Source organism: Hylaeus volcanicus, chromosome 4 (genome assembly GCF_026283585.1).
Source record: "Hylaeus volcanicus isolate JK05 chromosome 4, UHH_iyHylVolc1.0_haploid, whole genome shotgun sequence".
NCBI lineage: Eukaryota > Metazoa > Arthropoda > Insecta > Hymenoptera > Colletidae > Hylaeus > Hylaeus volcanicus.
This window is the reverse complement of record NC_071979.1, coordinates 19,501,474-19,520,002: the sequence shown is the minus strand read 5'-3', so window position 1 is coordinate 19,520,002 and position 18,529 is coordinate 19,501,474. Positions and strand designations below refer to the sequence as shown.

Here is an 18,529-nt window from a genome sequence, read left to right as displayed (position 1 = left end):
AGATGTACCTACTGTCAATGCATTTTGGTGGGCTTCAGGGTCTGTACCTGAGCTTGGTCGCAGCTGCAGTGATTTCATGAGCCCTACATCCCTAGCGGGGGCGCCAAGGAATACAATAACAAGGGAACCTACAATACGAACAATACAATACAACATCTAAAGAATGAAATACCAGCAACAAAGTCTCACCAAGCGGCTGTTCCACAATTGCCAGAGCAATAACTCTAGAAAAAAGCAAACCTACGTCAAGGAACGCCTCGTTGGGGTGTTCCTCCAAATAATAAAGATCCCATCGCGCGTGCATCGGACACAGCGGCTCGACGTGAAAGTAGAAAGCGCTGTTCGCTGTAAGGCCAGTCTAAACGCTGTATCTCGACGAGGTGTACACCTGCTTCGCGGGCAGAATCGATTCTGGGCTTTTCTAAAATTACGCGGACAACGGCGTCCTCGATTTCGGCCTCGGCGAACAGCGATACGATTCTCGAGTCGGCGATCGACGGATCCGCGTGGTCCTGGATCGCAGACCACGCGGCTCCGTGCCTTTGTTCCGCTCGCGCGTTACGCGACCGTAGGCGTACACGCGTCGATACGCGTGGGACGAGCTACGCCGCGGCCAAGAGTACGCGTCCCCTGTTACTTCCGTCGAATAATCGCGTAATTAGCACCTTCTGGCGTGTGCTGGAGGGTGGGCGATTCGCGGGACCGATTAGCTCGTTCCTGGAGGATCCTCGCGAGGCCTCAAGAACGGAGGATTCCCGAGGATTTTCCGGGGTGCTTACTATTCCCAGATCCAGAAAAGAGGATCGTTAGGGCTATTTCCTTCGAGTTTGCTTGACTTGTCTCTGTGGAATTCTGAAGACGCCCAGAGGTATAGGAAGTTAGGGTAGGAAGAAGCATGAATAAGGAATACGTACTACTTTGGAGCCACTTCCATCTTGTTGTTGAATAGATGGTACCACTGGTGTGCTACAAGATGGACGATGTCTCGTGTCGATATTCCTTAAGTATCCTCATGAAGAATCCTTGAGAAAAGAGGATTAACAAGGTTATTGCTAATCTACATTCACTCCATCCGCTATATTTAGCTTTCTTCTTCTTGAAACTCAAATAAGAATAGAACTAAGAAGTTCAAAATTGATCATATACAGTCAGTCCCATAAGTATTCGGTCTCTCTATATTTATTAAAGAAATTTTTCTAATTTAAATAAATGCTTCATGTTTCCAAATGAATTTGTGATTTATAATGGAAGATTGATTTGGAAACATGGAGCCTAACATTTAACACATTCACGCCGGTGTGTACCACCGGTGGTTCGTTCCCGCAGGTCTATCAAATGGCGTCCATCGTTGCGCCGCCCCATGGCGAGAAACAAAAATAACAGCCCCGGCGTGAACGTGTTAAATTAGATAAATTTCTTCGATCGATATAGACGGTACGGAAATTTCGTACTACAAATTCTTACGGGACTGTATAAAACAATCTATCTTTTACACCCTTCCTTTATTTTCACAAAGAAACCCCTTACCTCGCATTTTATTTAATACATTTATAAATTGATTGCTCGAATGCCAACCATGGTTCGATTAACCTTCCCGAGGATCGAATAGCAAATGTTAACCTTAGTTTCCAAGCCCCTTTGCTTCTTAGGTGTCCTGGTTCTTGATGCGTGCCGTGCAAGGACTTCGAGGGGACTTTGCATGCACGTGGTATCTAAATGCATTCACGCCTCGCGGATAAACGAGCGGCTGCGTCAATTTCTCGGCATTGGACAGCTGAACAACAGTAGCATTCCCCGGAGCGCGCTATTACCACTCGATACTGGCCGTAACTTTGTTTTATTAAATAAGTCGGTTGCATAACCAGCTCGACGCTTGCGTACGTACGCTTTCTGCGTCGTATTCGGACCGCAATCACTTTCAGCGAACTCGAACGACTAGATTTGCAAACGCGATCGTTAAACGCACCTGGATTAACCCTCGCGGGACTGTCAGGTGCGGATTTCAATCTATCGTTGCGCAGATGGTTGAAGCAGTATGGAAATGATGTCGTGTTTCGTTGTCAGAAGAATTCATTTAGTAATATCAACACTATTATTTAATTCTGCAAAAGAAATTGTGGATCAGAATCGTCTCAGCTATCCCCCATTTCCGGTTCTTACACTAATTCTGAGGCACCCTGTATGTCAGTGTAATAAGTATTCGCACAGAAACAATTTATTTTGTTGCTGTACGAATACTTCTTACACGGACAATATACATCTTTATAATGAAAAATTCATTTGGTTATATCGAAACTATTATTTAATTCAGTCAAACTTCTTCGACAGACACAGAGGGTACGAATATTTATGTGATTGACTGTGTATATAATTCTCGAGCTATGTTGACAAATGTTTCATTCTATTAATTCGTAGGACAGAAATTTTGAAAGAAAAATTAGTTGGAATTAAGTTTAAAAGGAAAAGAATTTTTATATTCTATACAGACCCAGGGGCTAATGAAAGCAATTTCCTCAAAATGGAGTAGGTATTTATTTTGGTTGAGAGCCAGACTCCCCTGCACTTAACGACCACTGGCCCCCCTAACCTGCAGCCCAGAGCAGTTTGGATCAACCTGTATCTACGTTGGCACAATTAAAATTCCTGTCCGGAAAAAAGTGGTCCGAAAGAAGGAGCAAGCCACGAAGGGGATCCGCGAGAACTCAGAGCTGCCCTCGCAGGGCAGAAGTGTAGATCGTAAGCTCCCTGGAACTGCAGTCCTCCAGTTGTATCCCCGCGACGACTACGTTATGTCAACAACGATGAAGTCACCGCGATAAGAGTGGCAAACATTCCTATCCTTGGACCGAGCAAATCACCTAGATTGAAACGATCCCGCTGCAACATTTTAGGGAAACAAGTGGCATGTTTCGAAATCATTCGAATCACCTGGTACAAGATCCCTCCTTTGTTAGGAAGGACAAGACCCCAAGGACAGGTGGGTTACAAGAGCCGTACCCTCGATATCCGAAAGGGTCAGAGGGATCAAAGACCCCCTGAAACGTCGGTTAGCGTCATTCGTCACGGTAGAACTGTCCCGTTGTCCACCTGTAATCTACGCGACACCTAACCGTCCGACAGCGGGTGACGTCAGAATGGGAAGAGGCGCAGAGTCGTCACCTTGGACAGAAATACTCTCCATGATTACGTCCAATAAACTCACTTGTCTTGGCGACGTGTCATCTGATAGGGCAACAGAAGACAAACCGTAATTCACGATAGATACGATCAGTTTAGCCTATTCTACTCTTGAGTGGTATTGGAGTACCGTGGTGAGGGGTAGCATAGCTCACTGCTCTTTTAATATGGAAGAGTAACATTTTTAAAAAAGTATACGTAGGAGAGTTGTTGTCTATATTTTCCCGATGGTAAGTCTCTATAAAATATTTGTGATTTTCGTTGCACTGTAGGATTCCTATTTTACTTATGCATATGATTGCAATTTTACAGTCAGTATATTTTTATACAAATATACTCTATGTCTATTGAATAAGTTTGGCTAGATTAAATAATAGTTTTGATATCACTAAATGAATTTTTCATTATAAACGTGTATATGAGTAAGCTTATACATACGAGTAAGCTTATAAATTTATATATAACATCAACATATTTATACAAATATACACTTGGAAACATCGAACCTACCATTTAATTTAAACAAATTTTTTCAAATACAAATAGACATAGAGAGTACGAAAATTTATGGGACTGATTGTATACGATACCGACCTCCATTTTATTTTTCGTTATCACTAGACTGCGGATCCTTATGCATTTATAGGAAATTTGGATATGCAAGAAACTACAAAATGCAAACAATATGCAAGAATATAAAAAAGATTGAAAGTGAAATTCATGTTATAATATTTTCAGAATAAAATAAATTTCTATATAGGTACAATTTTTGTAGGCACGTTCGCGAAGATTTTATTTTGCATAAAGATCCGCAGTCTAGTTATCACAAACTATGAACATCGAATATATTTCTTAAGAGTATCCAAAGTAAAGCGAAAACTTCTATACTTCACGTAAAGTTGCTACCAGCTCCGTCACCCAAAAACAAAAACAAGCTAAAGAACTTAATAATATAATCCTCTCCCGTTTACCTCTTTGCAATCCTGTGTCGAGTGAGGCTCGACAAAAGTGTACCGAAATCAAAAAACTTACAGGTCCTCAACCATAGATTGAACGACAGCGGTTGAAAACCGACTTACTAGAATACAGAAAAGGCAAAACTGATCTGAAAGCTCAGCGACCAATGTGATCAAACGTTAACACAATCCCGTAGCTCAGCGAATAGTGTACCGAGTACACTGTACTCAAACACAAAGCCTGTCCCCGAGCTGAGCGACTAACTTCCGTCTGATTACATTTAAAAGTGAAAAACGAAACCAAAATGGTTTCCAACCATAAAATTTGGATCGCAAAGGGTTAATTCACCCTGTGTTATTTTGAGTCTGCCTGTACCAGCTCAGGTGGGACAATTAAAATTCCCCCAGCGAGAAAAGGGCCCGGAGCCCTGAGGAGTCTACGAGGGCGTACACGTCGAGCGGTCCTCGAGGAGCAGAAGACTCGATAGGGAACCCGAGACGGCGCGAGGCGCATGCGCGCGCGCGACCAGACACAAGACCAGCGAGGAAGAACGACCGTGAGGAACGGACCGAGTCTTCTGGTAACCCAGCATCTATCCAGTCGAGCCGGTCGACGGGTCGGGCCAATCAGCCAATCAGGCGTCACGCGAGTAGACCGGTGCCGAGGTGGCGAGCGTTCGCGTCTGGCAGTCAGTGCTCGACCAGCGTTCCGTGCGTTACGACCTAACCGCTGCTGCGACCTCGACGCGCCTGGTCCATTTGGAGTGCACGCGCGGGAACCACTAGATTAGGATGACGCAATGCCGCGGGGTTAGCGCACGTCGCGATTTCAAGCTTAGAGAATCGTTCTGAGACCTGCCGACCGAGGGACCCTATCACGATCGCGATCCAGTGTCGACGAACCTCGATCATCCTGCTCGCGCGTGACCGTGTGTGTGACCGTGCGATGAAAGAAACGAGCCTGCCACTGGATTAAGGCGCCCTACACCCGTGACAAGCTACGCCATGGCGCCTCCAGACAGGCACAGATCGCCCAGGCCTGGATCTGGACTCAGCCTCTCCGTCCTAGGTGAGTTTAGGGGATTCGGTTGCGAAAAAGGCTCAAGAGAGGCGCGAGAGTTGATAGGGATGGTAGAAAGCATGGGGTTGGGCTTTTTTATCGAGTTTGGCAGGTCGGAACACCTGTGGATCGGTTCTGGAGATGGGAATACTCGATCTTGATCACTTCATGCCTGGACTGTTAGCGTAGGGGATCTTAATTGATTTGTTTAAGTATGGTTGATGGCTTGGGCCTCACTTTGCATCGCATAAAAAGATGAGAGAGGTTCGGTAGAGATGATAAGAAGTATTGTCCAGGGTATCAGGTGGCACCTGCTGACTAGGCTCTAGATCTGAGTGGTAGTCTAATCGTCTAGTCTCGTCCTAACAATTCACTCCGTCGCGTTAAGACTGTGAGATCTTATAAAACTCTTTGACTCCAAAAATATAACTATATTCATTATTGCATTTGCATTCACCAGGTCCTGGCACCTCGAGTCCCATTGAGTTAAGTTTGATCAGGTTTCGAGTTTGAAAGTGTCTCAAATACGACTCTTAGGGCCAACTTAAATCCCAAAATCTGAGCTTTCTAAGCCCTTAGGAGACTTCAACCCTCTATCACACAGTATCCCTACGACAAAGCTCTGGTACCGATAGCACAAGTTGGCAATGGGCTTGGGACCAACTCAACCCTTTGCACTCGACGCCTTTTTCTCTGGTATCTACCAGCAACTCGAGATGTTTCTTAGCATTCTATTCCCACGAATGCTGAGCTATCGAGATTTGAGAAGCAGGTCACCTTTACGTCACCGACAATCATTTTATCGACACTTCGAGCTCCAAAGAAATTAAACCTATAGAAACATTAGATATTGTAAATTTGCTGCGCGAAACCTAATGGTGACTGAGAGTCACCTCTCCAGTGCAAAGAGTTAAATTCAAAAATCTGAGTTTTCTAAGTCCCTAGAAGACTTCAACAACCCTCTATCCATCCAATATCCCTACGACCAAGCTCTGCTACCAATAGCACGGGTTAGCAATGGGCTTGGGATCAACTTAAATTCCAAAATCCGAGGTTTCTAAGCCCCTAGAAAACTTCAACCCTCTATCCACCCAATATCCCTCAATATCTCAAGCTCTGATATCGACAGCACGAGTTGGCAATGGGCTTGGCGTCGCAATGATCACTCGTACGCTGGAGCAACCTTTCACAGAGGTGTCGGAACGTTTCTTTCGATCGATTATCTTCTCAGATGTCGAGTTCCCGTGGCTTTTCAGCCCGACTGAGAGGCCTACGGTCTACGAAAGCGTTGACTAGCGATATTTTCATCAGCCCTCGGAGATCTTGGCCTCACAGAAGGCCTGTCCGCGGTCAGCCGAGTGTCACTGATCCGATCTTGCGGGGGATCTCGGTTCTCGCTAACTAGAAACAAGGGATCACAGTTTCCAGGGCTGGGAGACTATCCCCGGTTCCCAGACTACGTTCGGAATGGGTTCCGACGCGAAGTCTCGAACGTTGTCTTTGATGTTCTCCAGGTGCCTGGTGGAAGCGAGGTCGCTTTAGGCACAATGAGGATCGACTCACGGTGATGGAGCCCCTATAAGGGCCTAAGTGATTACCAAGAGGCTACACGAGCGTTAACGACAAGAGCAGGTGCAGGATTTTTTGTCTTTACCTAGCTGCACGCGGACTTATCGTCGGTTTCCATCGTCTGCGGGTAACGCAAAATGGACTTATTAGCCTCGACAGGATGAGACCAGCGTTTACGCGACGAGTCGCTCGGTTATAGGCGAAACGTATCGGAAACGCGAAAGGTTCGCCATCGTTCGCGCGCGGGATAGTTTTAATTAACGAAGAATGCAGTCGGATTCGAGGGGTTCGACGACCAAAGGAATGCTGCGCCTATCGCGAACCAAGCGAACTGGCTGATCCAATGGCGCTTAGATTGCGCGCCACTCGTTATCATCGAGGACACGATTATCTCGCTGAAATGTTTCTACAAATCGACCGCTACAAGGTCGGCCATTAGCGTGTCTCTCGTTCTCGATGATCATTCCAGATAGAGAGAGCTGTGATAGCGGCTCTGGGTCATTTGATAGTACTCGGATCGATTCGATTTGTGTGGAATTTGGACATTCCGCAGGTAAAGGCGCGCGTGTTTTATGGGACTTTTCGTAATTCTTGAAATGGAGCGATTCTATTTAAAAATTGTAGTAACATTTATCGATAGATTGTGTCGAGTGGCTAGATCTATAATTGCTATACATTGACGCTAGCAAATAAGAGTATATTCGCGTCTTTTCTTAACTTCTTTGATACAAATACAAAAAGAAAGAGTAATGAATACTTTCAGTGCAGGAATTACTCATCAACAATTTTTAAATTTTGAAGAATCCTTTGAGACACGTTCAATTGCAACGTATATTCGAACTACAACCAAATTCGTGACTTTGTACTAAGAAGCGACGAAATTAGCGTCGAATTCTCGAGGCTTCGTCCGGTCGATCCGAAGGGAGGAACACTAAAACGGTGAAGAGTCTAGCCAGTGGTAATGAGGGGTTGCCGCGCGCTCAAGATCGCTCGACATTCAGCGGGATCACAGTAATTTTTCCGTCTGAAGGCTTTGAGCCGCCTCGATTCAATTTTCTCCCCAAACTCCTCCCCGATCGCCATTTCCGTTGAACAATTTGATGCATTCGCGTGCAACGAGAGTTTCTTCGGTATAAATGCATGCCTATCGACGTTATAGCAAGTTACCACTGTAATTCAGAGTACCAGATGGAGGTCGATGAAAATAAAAAGGAAACGCAGTGCATTAACGTCTAAGAGCCAATCCAGTTTTTATAAAGCATTTTGATGGAGATCTTAGAGCTTAATCGAAAGGCTATATATGTAGAAAATAGGTACCAGTTCATATCCAATGAAGAATTTCATTTTCTGTTGTGCCAGAACTCGCGGAACGTGGAGAAAGACCTGCAAAAATAATTTGCTCGATAGGGTCAAAAGATATTTCCCTATTTCCAACTCCAAACACTTCCAAATCAAAATATGCAATGGCAGCTTCATTGAAATCTATGTTACTTGATGAAGAATCCCATTTTCTGTTGTACCAGGACTCTTGGAACCTACAGAAAGACTTGCAAAAATAATTTGCTCAAAAGCCTCCAAAGATAGTCCCCTATTCCCAACTTCAAACACCTCCAAACCAAAATTTGTTACGACAGCCTCATTGAAGTCTATGTTACTTGATGAAGAATCCCGTTTTCTGTTGTACCAGGACTTGTGGAACCTACAGAAAGACCTGTAGAAATAATTTGCTCAAAAGCCTCCAAAGATAGTCCCCTATTCCCAACTTCAAACACCTCCAACCCAAAATTTGTTACGACAGCCTCATTGAAGTCTATGTTACTTGATGAAGAATCCCATTTTCTGTTGTACCGGGACTCTTGGAACCTACAGAAAGACTTGCAAAAATAATTTGCTCGAAAGTCTCCATACATAGTTCTCCATTCTCAACTTCAAACACCTCCAAACCAAAATCTTCTACTTCAGCCTCGCTCAGACCTACATTACTCCAAAAAGAAAGTACTACCTACTCGGTACCTTCGCACCAGACTCGCAGAATACCGCGTACGCGTGCGTTTGTTTTACCAAAGTAGCTCTTCAATCGTTACGTCAGAGTCCCCACCATTTGTGGGCCTTGTCGCTACGCGAAATCGTCTGGAACGTATCGGGGCAAGTGACTCATGCCCAGAGACGAGTCGCGAAGAGTTTAACATTGCCCCTGGACGAGTGCGTTCGACGGTACGGCGAGCGAGCGAGCGAAACGGCGGAAAACTGGTCGCGCAGACGCTCGGTCGCGCGCCTCTGCGACCAAGTGGAACCAGCCGCTTCCGTTTTCGGTTCGCGCGTCCGACAGGTTCCCAGGAAACTTATTATTTCGAAAAAGGGGCGCTCGCGGAACACCGCCGCGGTCACCGGCCACCTGTTGCACCCAATTAAATGGCGTAATTGACGCCTACTTTTTGGAGCGTGACGGAACGCTCGCGGTTGTGTGGATACAGTCGTTGAATTATTTTCGTCGCAGATCAACTTCTCTCTCCTTCATTTTTCCTTGGAGTTTACCACTATCGAGTTAATTCAATTCACTTTGGACTTCTTTTTCAAATTCTTTCTTTCTTTCCTGCCTTTATAAGGTTTTAAACTCTGTTTTGGGTTCATTATTGCGCCTACTAGTCTAGGATTGCTTAGAATCATCAGGCTTGCACGTATGTGTGTGTTTTTTTTTTTACATTGTTTTACGTCAATCCTTAACTTTTTACATGTCTTGACATATCTGTTGAGACCCACTGACACTCCTATAGCTCAGGTACACCTATAGCTGTGTAGGCACACGCTACAGCCCTTGTGAATTTTTTAAAATTACTGGATTTTTTATAGTCTCAGGTGCAATACATGGAAATTATTGGAATGGGGAACTAGGTACTAAGAACTTGCTTCTGCACTATCTATTTTCAAAGCTGTAGTAATCATGTACTGTAGTATACCTTTCAGGTGTCATCTTATCATCCCCGTGTTGTACGCTCAGTACAAACGATTTCCTGTGTACAATTCTGAGTAAAGTTGAGAAGTATTTAACGAAGTTATGCCACGGATGAATAGAAAACTTAAAGATATCAGCCTTGAAGAATAAATAGAATGTGCGTCATCAATCTGGTTCTATCAATCTATGCATTTCTGATGCTATAAACACAGTCGTGTGAGCCATGTGTATCTCACTTTAGAAGTAAATAATTTTCGCAACTGTTCGTGACAGATGTTAATTTACCAATTGACCAATAGTCGAGTAACCATTATTCTGAATTTGTATCTCTAAATTTGATTACTATTTGGAAACATCCCCTCAGACTCCCCAAAGTACTCTGTAATACAGAGTCTGTATGCCTGAGGAGGGGTGGGAAAAGTATTGTACAGGTTATCAATGGACTCGATTGCTAGTAGCTCGGGAGTATTTTCATGTAGAAAGTCATAACTTGGCTTGTTTTACGACACAACCTCTCTCCAGGATAATACGCTAACGCGCACCAGACACTAAAGACGGAAACACATCGTCACGTTGCGTGAACACACGAAACCTTCCAGCCCGTGATATCGCCTATAACGGTGGTTCTTAACCTTTTTAAACCCATGGCACAATGTACAGAAAACCACCTGGCACACGTCTAAATCACGAACAATTGTAAAAAGTAACCAAAGTAAAAATCCAAAAAACCATTAAACCTATCAACGAATGTCTCGTAACTTCTCATTTTTGAATCTGTGCTCACGGACGAGCAAAGTGTGTTTGGGCAGAAAATAATAACAGCGTGTTTCCAAGCAATTTATAATCAATCGCAAACTGATGCTAATGGTGCTAATTTATACGAGGGTGGCGCGTGCTCGTGCAAGAGGATAATAATATGCACTTCCGCCTTAATCGCGCTTAAACATCCCGATACATTTCTGTTTATTTATATGTAACGCCTCCATTGCGCAAGTGTAATGGAACAAATACATACATAAATATAAAAACAAGGAGTATTAAAGCTACTATACTGTTATCGAGACCTAACATTTTATAACTTACGCCATTTTATATATTCGAAAAGCACTTGTGGGTATTTGAATTGAAAATGAACGATACAATTAAAAGTAAAATAATACAAATTCGAACAGACACACAAATTTAGTGCGTCTATATTTTTTTTGTGGATATCTCTAGTATTAGAGGTCGGGCGAGAAATAAGGACGCAAAGTGAAGCGTTATGGCGGCGAATTGAGTGCATATATCAGTGAGTGTTCGATGCAAAAAGCACTTGTGGGTATTTGAATTGGAAATGAACGATACAATTAAAAATAAAATAATACAAATTCAAACAGACACACAAATTTAGTGCGTCTATATTTTTTGTGTGGATATCTCTAGTATTAGAGGTCGGGCGAGAAATAAGGACGCAAAGTGAAGCGTTATGGCGGCGAATTGAGTGCATATATCAGTGAGTGTTCGATGCAGGAGAATCTGTAACGAAGAGATGGTAGCTGTCGAGTGAAATCAAGAAATCGCTGGATTCCAGCCTCGATACACGTCGACGCGTCGAGTATGCGACTGACAACCGACCCACACCGGATCGTATTTTTAATAGATGCATTCGCGGTGCGCGTCATCGACAGGAACTACCAGCTTCATTGAAAATACACCGTACGGTACCCGTCGGGGCCATTGCCAGTCGATGAATCAAGCCTCACGCGACGCTGTCGCTTGGGAAAAGAATTCCAGGCTGATCGGGAGATTCTCCTATCGATCGAGCATTTATTTGGAATATTTCTTAAAGCGATCCTTTACGCAAAATAAAACCATTGCGAACGTACCTACGACAATTTAACCTAAATGGAAATTTATATTATAATATGAACGTTACGTTCAATGTTTTTTTTTTTTTTTTAATATTCTTGCACATCGCGTGCATTTTGTAGTTTCTCTGTCCATTCGAATTTCCTATAAATGCATAAAGATTTAATCATAAATGATGTTTTACGAATTTAATTATAAAAAAGCGTAACAGTATATATCTATTTTTACTGCAAAAACAATGATATGGTTGTACGCTGTATGTTGTTATTTCTAAATGTTTCTTTATTATTTTCAAGTGTTATCTTGAATTTCAAATCTCCCCCTTCCGGCTATCTTAAATATGTTTATGTAAAGTCAACGCCGAGTCCTTACTACGAGACGATATAACGCCTCACTTAGCACGTCTCTTAAGTCCTTTTCGCGTGTTCTCGCCAAGGTGTCCGATCACGTGTCGAATATTCAAATAAAGGAGAGTTTCTGTTCTTATCGCTTAATTTATCAGCCTCCTTGTACAGGAAAGAGGATGTTTCAGGCAATCGAAGGCCGAGTAAGCCCACCTTTTCTCACAAGCCGTTCCATAAGTATTACTTTTCGTTACCAAAAATCAACGTAAGCCATTTCACTCGTAAATGAGCTCTTTCGATAAGAATAAATATAGGTGTGAGGTTTTTTTATAAATAAAACGCAATTCGATTGTTTTCCTCTTAGACACAAACTCGATATATCTTTATCAATCACTGGTACTAGATAATCGCGATAAACATTACTCGACACGCACGCCGATTCGCAATCGCACACCGTTCTTCTTCCGAACTCGAAATCTCGAAATCTTTCTCTCTTTCTCCTCTCCCGCCGCTCCTATTTTATGAGAGAGCACGAGACTCTCCCGCCACGCATATTACCCAAACTTATTACTAGACCGAGGATCTTTATGCATTCGTAGAAAATTTGAATGCGCAAGAAACTACAAAATGCAAACAATATGCAAAAAATCTAAAAAAGATTGAAAGTTAGAGTTCGTGTTATAATATTAGGTCGTCCCATAAGTTCGTGCCGAAGACTGTGTCGAAATTTAATAAAAAACCACAGAAATTTTCTAGTAACGGTATAATGACCATGCGAGAGAGGTGAGAAACTATTGTGAAATGAGACAGATTATCTTTTCTCGTGACACTTAAGAGTATGTTTAACATATTAATTTAAGAAATAGAAGTATAAATGGCACGAACGTTTAGGACGACCTAATATTTGCGGAATAAAACAAATTCCAATTTAGGTTCAATTTTAGTAGGCACGTTCGCGAAGATTTTATTTTGCATAAAGATCCGCAGTCTACTTATTACCTTTGTATCTATTCCCTATACAGTCGCTTACATAGGTAATAGATCTTTTATCATAGTTCTGATCTGTGAATATAGGGGAAGCCACTTGAATACCTGTCTTTGTCAAGATCTGTTCCTATCGATTCCCAAAAGTCTCTGGACTAGAGCCTCGACCATCTTTTCTACCCCGAAGTCTCGACCAATTTTTCTACGTAAATGTTTCTCGATTACTTCCCAAGAGAAGGATACGAAGTCTTTGAAATTAAATCAAAATCGAAGAAACGTTATTATTTTCGAGCGATCGTACTAGTCCGAGAGCTCGCGACAGAAATGCCAGACTTGGATTATTTTTATTCTTTAGTAGAAAACAGTAAAATAGCAAAAGGATATATTTGTAATGAAATTGGCCGAAATTTTATGTCGCGGGCTCTCGGACTATACGTTCGGTTCTCGCGTCGTGTTTTATTTTCCCCGCTTCAAAGTCGCGCGAGTAATCGAGGCCGAGGGTGCAACCTGCCCGGGAAACCTGTCGTTCAGGCTTGGAACGCTTTTCCGCGGTGACTTATGTCGCAATCAATGGAACGAGACAGCCCGTGACAGATTGCGAATCGACCAGGACCAGTTCCACAAATTAAACCATTCACTTTATTCTTTCGCCGCGAGCCAGTTATCTTATCCCCCGGCTGGCCAACCCCCTCACCCCCTCCCATAGTAAGCCGTGGATTTTCTTTCTATCTCGAGGCGTAACCGCGATCGGGGATCCAGTTTCTCAAACTTCCTGCTCGGAGCTGTCCCTCTTTTTCCTTTTTCCCGTCTCTGTCGAACACTCGTTACTTCAGGGGTGCGCAAACCCTAATCAAACCATTCCAGGTCGATTTATCGAGGTAGTTGAACATAAAAGTATCGTTTCACTCTGAACGAAGAAGGATACTCTTTTTCAAATAAAATAACATTTATCGCAAACTTTTCTTTTCTTTTCTTATTTAGATTATCTTCAGTCGCATACACCCCTTGGGATATCGCGCAATAAATAATATATCGTGGTTTGTTTTATTGTTTTATCCAGTGTTTTATATGAGGTTCATTATTCTTGTTTCTTTTAGAAAGGTTAGACTAGTTTTGGACGATGCGAATCCCTGAAGTTGTTGTTATAATATTTGCAGAATGGTATAAATTCCTAGTTTAGGTTAAATTTTTCTAGGCACGTTTGGAATGATTTTATTTCGCATAAAGCATTGCTTTAAAAAAAATTGAATTTACTTTTTTCCCCTTCTTATTTCTTGACATTCTCTTTATTTAGCCATACCTTTGAAAAACTGCCTCCTGTCATTCGGTTATAATAAATTCTACTATAAACCCAAAGTTGCAATTCTCACGCATTAATTCATTTTACTTAACCATCGCGCATGCCTTCGCTAATTTTAAGTTTCCGATTCCGAGTCAGTTTATTATTATTCTCCATTCGTTTGTCGGCATAAATAATATAGCACATTTTTTTCTGTCATTAATAATCAACCAAATTCGCGTTGTATTTTATTTAATTTGTCACACAGGCGAGTTGCGCACCGCTGTGTTACTTAATTGCCGTTCAGGCGCGCGGATTATGAATGAAACGCGGCGATTAGGGGAGCGCGGAAATTTCAACGAACGTTTCGTAAGACGTCGAGCGTGTTCGAAGTTGTTACGTAACCTACAGCGTTTGGAAGTTCGATTCCGGACTGCGATTCGAGGTCCCACGCGATTTCTGACGCGATATACCGATACGTGGCGGCTGTTATTATAGGTCACCCGTTATCTTTTCACAAATCTCGATAAGCCCGGCTCGATAAGGGCGGCAACAGCGTTGCGTTCGGCATCGGGGATCGCCACGAAGCGATAATTGCACCGAGCTCACCTTCGAGACGGTTGCATTTCAATTTCTGGCAAGTTTCGTTCAACGCTAAGTTCACTGAGTCATAGTGATTCATTTGAGAGAGCAGAGGTAGAGAGAAGGCCTCGAGGCAGAGCTGCGGTGATTTGCCGCGCCATTTTTCTGGAACGCATGTTTTGGAAACAAATTATCGCACGGTATTCGAAATTGGCACGGTTATTTAGCCATTTTTGGAGTTTGAGCCAGTGTTTCTCAATTTTTTCTTTTGGTCTGGACGACTACTTTGACAGATCCTTTTCTTAATTCGCCCCCTTTGACACTTTCGCTGCGGATGACGCACATGTGCGTCCAACTGAATACATGGTTGTTTTTATTATTTTTCAGTTTTCATTTTTTTTGTTCGGCAATCATATCACATATAAAATAAGTTACCACAAATATATGTTTTTCAAAATAATTATATTAGAACATTTGTAAGAAATTTTTCATTTAAAAATAATTTTATTTATTTTATTTACTAAATTATTTATATTTTATTTTATATTATATAATATTAATATTATTAATATTGTATTTATTAAAATATTTGTTGGTGCTTATACAAAAAAATAAGATACACGGAATTTAAAGTTCCGATGAAATTCTTAAAGTCGGCGATGTTTGCAATGTTTAATAATATTTGGTTCCAATTTTGAGAGATACATACAGTCGTAAATCTCCTTGTTTCGCAAATTTTCAAGTGAATTTCTACGCTTAATCAGTATTATTTTCATTAAAAGTATACAAATGAGTAAAATTTATTAATGTACACATTTGTAATGAAACATTTAATTGAATACATGAAACTTATAATTTAATTTAGACTTTCTTTAATAGACATAGAGGATACGAACACTAACTGACTGTACATTTTCCTAGCCCACATAAAGCCCACACCAATCGCCCCCTAAAATCAGGTAGTCGGATAATCGCCCACATCAAGGTGTCAACCGCCCACGCCGAGAAACAATGCTCCAGCCAAAGGTCAGCCGTTCCGATCCACGTTAAATAAAAATCGGCTCGATAACCCCCGCAGATGAACCGACATCTGGCGATTTCGAGTACCCGAAACGATCTCTCGGCTTCTCTCTCAACTTCCCATTCCCAGAGAGGGTAGAAGGTCTCGAATTTCGAAACGACCGACCGCGGCGAAACTCGTGGAATTGCGGTCCTCCGCGGTCCAGCGGCCGACGTAGCCAGATAAAGCGTCGGATAATGCCACGGAATTAAGAGTCCGCGTGTGAAACGCGTCCGCGGCAAAAACTGGTTTAATCGCGACGAGCGCGTTCCCTCCCCGGGAGCGGAGAGATCCGGAGGTGGCCGAAATTGGGGAGTCCTAAGCGACTCTGAGAGGCCAACGTACTTGACTTCTTCCTACTACGGGCCGGGGGCAACATCGGCTATTAACTCGGCAGCTTTCTGAGAATGGATGTCCCAGACGCGACTACCAGGACTGGTGTCCGCCTCGAGCCTCAGCCTCTATTCTTACCCGCTCGGCAGACTCTGCCAGGCTCGTAAATGTACCAGTGGCCACGATTGTTTCGACTCTTTGCGAAGACATCGTAAAGGCCATTCTGTTGACGATTACGCAGGATAAACTTGCGCAGAATTTTCCGACGTGTGCGATGGTAGCGTATGGAACAGTGCCTTGAAGGTTTTCATTCGAATAGAAGGAAAAATCAAATGTGTGGTATATACAGTCGGTCCCATAAGCGTTCCCTTTATATTTTGAATAATAGTGATTTAATGATTTAAATAATTGTAGATGTATTGAAGAAATTTTTTTTAAATCGAACGATAGCTTTGATCTTTTCGAGTAAATTTTTCATTATAAATAAGTATACAGGGTATTCAGGCTATTACTAGCCGGCGTTCTTCTCGTAAATGGTACATATGACAAAAAAATGAAAGAGGAAAGATTTATAGATACTGTTTTTTTTTGTGTGCAATGTAACAAGGTATCGATCTTTCGTATTTGTACTATTTTCTGAGAAATGAAGACCTGTTCACCTTACGAAAAACAGTATAAATTTTTCCTCTTTCATTTTTTGTCATATGTACCATTTACGAGGAAAACGCTGGCTAATAATAGCCTGAACACCCTGTATATATTCGATAAACTACGTGATTTAGAAGTTATATTATTAAACACAACGTGATTCCTTTTTGCACGTCCTGTAACGAAACTCTCCAAGCACGAAGGGTTGAACTAGAAAAGTATGAAGGGGCTGGAGGTGTCCCAACTCTTACCTCGTTTAAAAACGAAGGAGAAATATAAAAATCTGTGTAGATGAAGATCGCTAACGATTCTTGCTCGAAGGACGCGTTCAACGCAGAAGGAGTACGCTCGATCCAAGAAGGGGGAGAGAAAGTTTTATGGAGTGTGGATAAAAATTGACTCACGGTCCCGCCGATAAAGATTCGCCGCAGGAAAGGGGGCGGTTGCGTAAGAGCAATTATTGAATAACAAAGCGATCAGAGGCAGCACGATCAACCTGCGTTATCAGGATACTGCGCTCGGCTTGAGAGAGTTTAATGCAAGTTTATGGAAATTGTTGCGAAAGAGTCATTTCTGAAATGATAAAGACTGGACCGGGCAAAAATTATTTGAATTCCTCTTGCAACATCGTTTCGACTTTGAAGTTTCCCGCCGAATGACTGCCTTCTGGTTAATTGTCGATTTCTGGATGCAAACGATTTAATATGGGATTCATTAGTCTATGGAAGCTCATGCTTTTCATAGATTTTCATTTTTTTTTTTATTTGTTTCCTTAGTCGTCACTCTTAGATCGCTTGTGTTTGCATAAGTTTGAGGTTGGTTTGAAGAGTCAGTCAGTCTCATATATATTCGTACCTTCTATTGAAGAAATTTGTCCAAATTAAATGACAGATCAATGTTCCATTATAAATATACACATATGTAAAGTTTATTCGAAAATTCTCTTAAAAGCATCAAACCTATCATTTAATTTCGACAAGTTTCTTCAATAGACACAGAGGATACGAATATTTATGAAACGAACTATAGGTACACTGTACTTATATACATATATATACACATGTATAAAGAAGACGTTTTATAGCAACATAAACAATAATTAGTATTTTAATTTCACTAAAAGAATTCAAACTCTATCAGCACACTAACACCACAGAACCCCGACAAAGATTTAAGAGACCCCTAACGAGAACTGACGCGAGATAACGATCGCTAGATCTCCGTGAAAAGATGAATTTCCTCGTGTCTCTTCGGCTTCTTTCTTCAAGCGGACGGGACTTATGCGTGGGGTCCACTTGAAATAAAATTCTCATTAATTCGACGGGACGTAGCGAGAACGAAGAGTTTTTCGGTGGCACGAGAAAGTGAGTCACAGCTGACGTTGTGAGATCACCGTATGGTTTCGAGGTCAGGAGACGCGGTCGAAATGCATCGCCGCAGGATCGAGTTTTCGGGACCCTTCTTCTATTTCTTTTACGTTTCTCGTCGAATGAAAGCCGCAGGGGGAGATTACCCGGGGTGGAACGGTCGTCGGTATTTCGATCGCACGTTGCCCTGGGACGACAGGTTTCATCAGAGGCGGACCTAGACTTCTTGGAGCCTCGAACTAATTAGCGAGGTCTCGCGATTTTAGACATTCGACTGTAGAAAATCGGAGTGGAGGATGAGATAAAATTGTGGAGGGTGTGCAAGGACATTTTCAGGTAGTGAAAAGTACATTTAAAAATGTAATACAA

At 42.3% G+C, this 18,529-nt stretch overlaps 1 protein-coding gene across 3 annotated transcripts in view; it reads left to right on the top strand.

The window, feature by feature from the left end:
• Positions 1 to 18,529, top strand: part of LOC128874602 (protein TANC2) — a 72,510-nt gene that overhangs the window by 23,107 nt on the left and 30,874 nt on the right. The window contains exon 1 of one of the 3 annotated variants that reach the window (XM_054119477.1): positions 4,919 to 5,202. The exons of the other annotated variants lie outside the window; for them this stretch is intronic. Within the exon in view, the coding sequence (XP_053975452.1) occupies positions 5,139 to 5,202 (64 nt within the window). The 5' untranslated portion in view covers positions 4,919 to 5,138. Of the gene's footprint in view, positions 1 to 4,918; positions 5,203 to 18,529 lie in introns of those variants that run through there. 3 annotated transcript variants of the gene reach the window in all.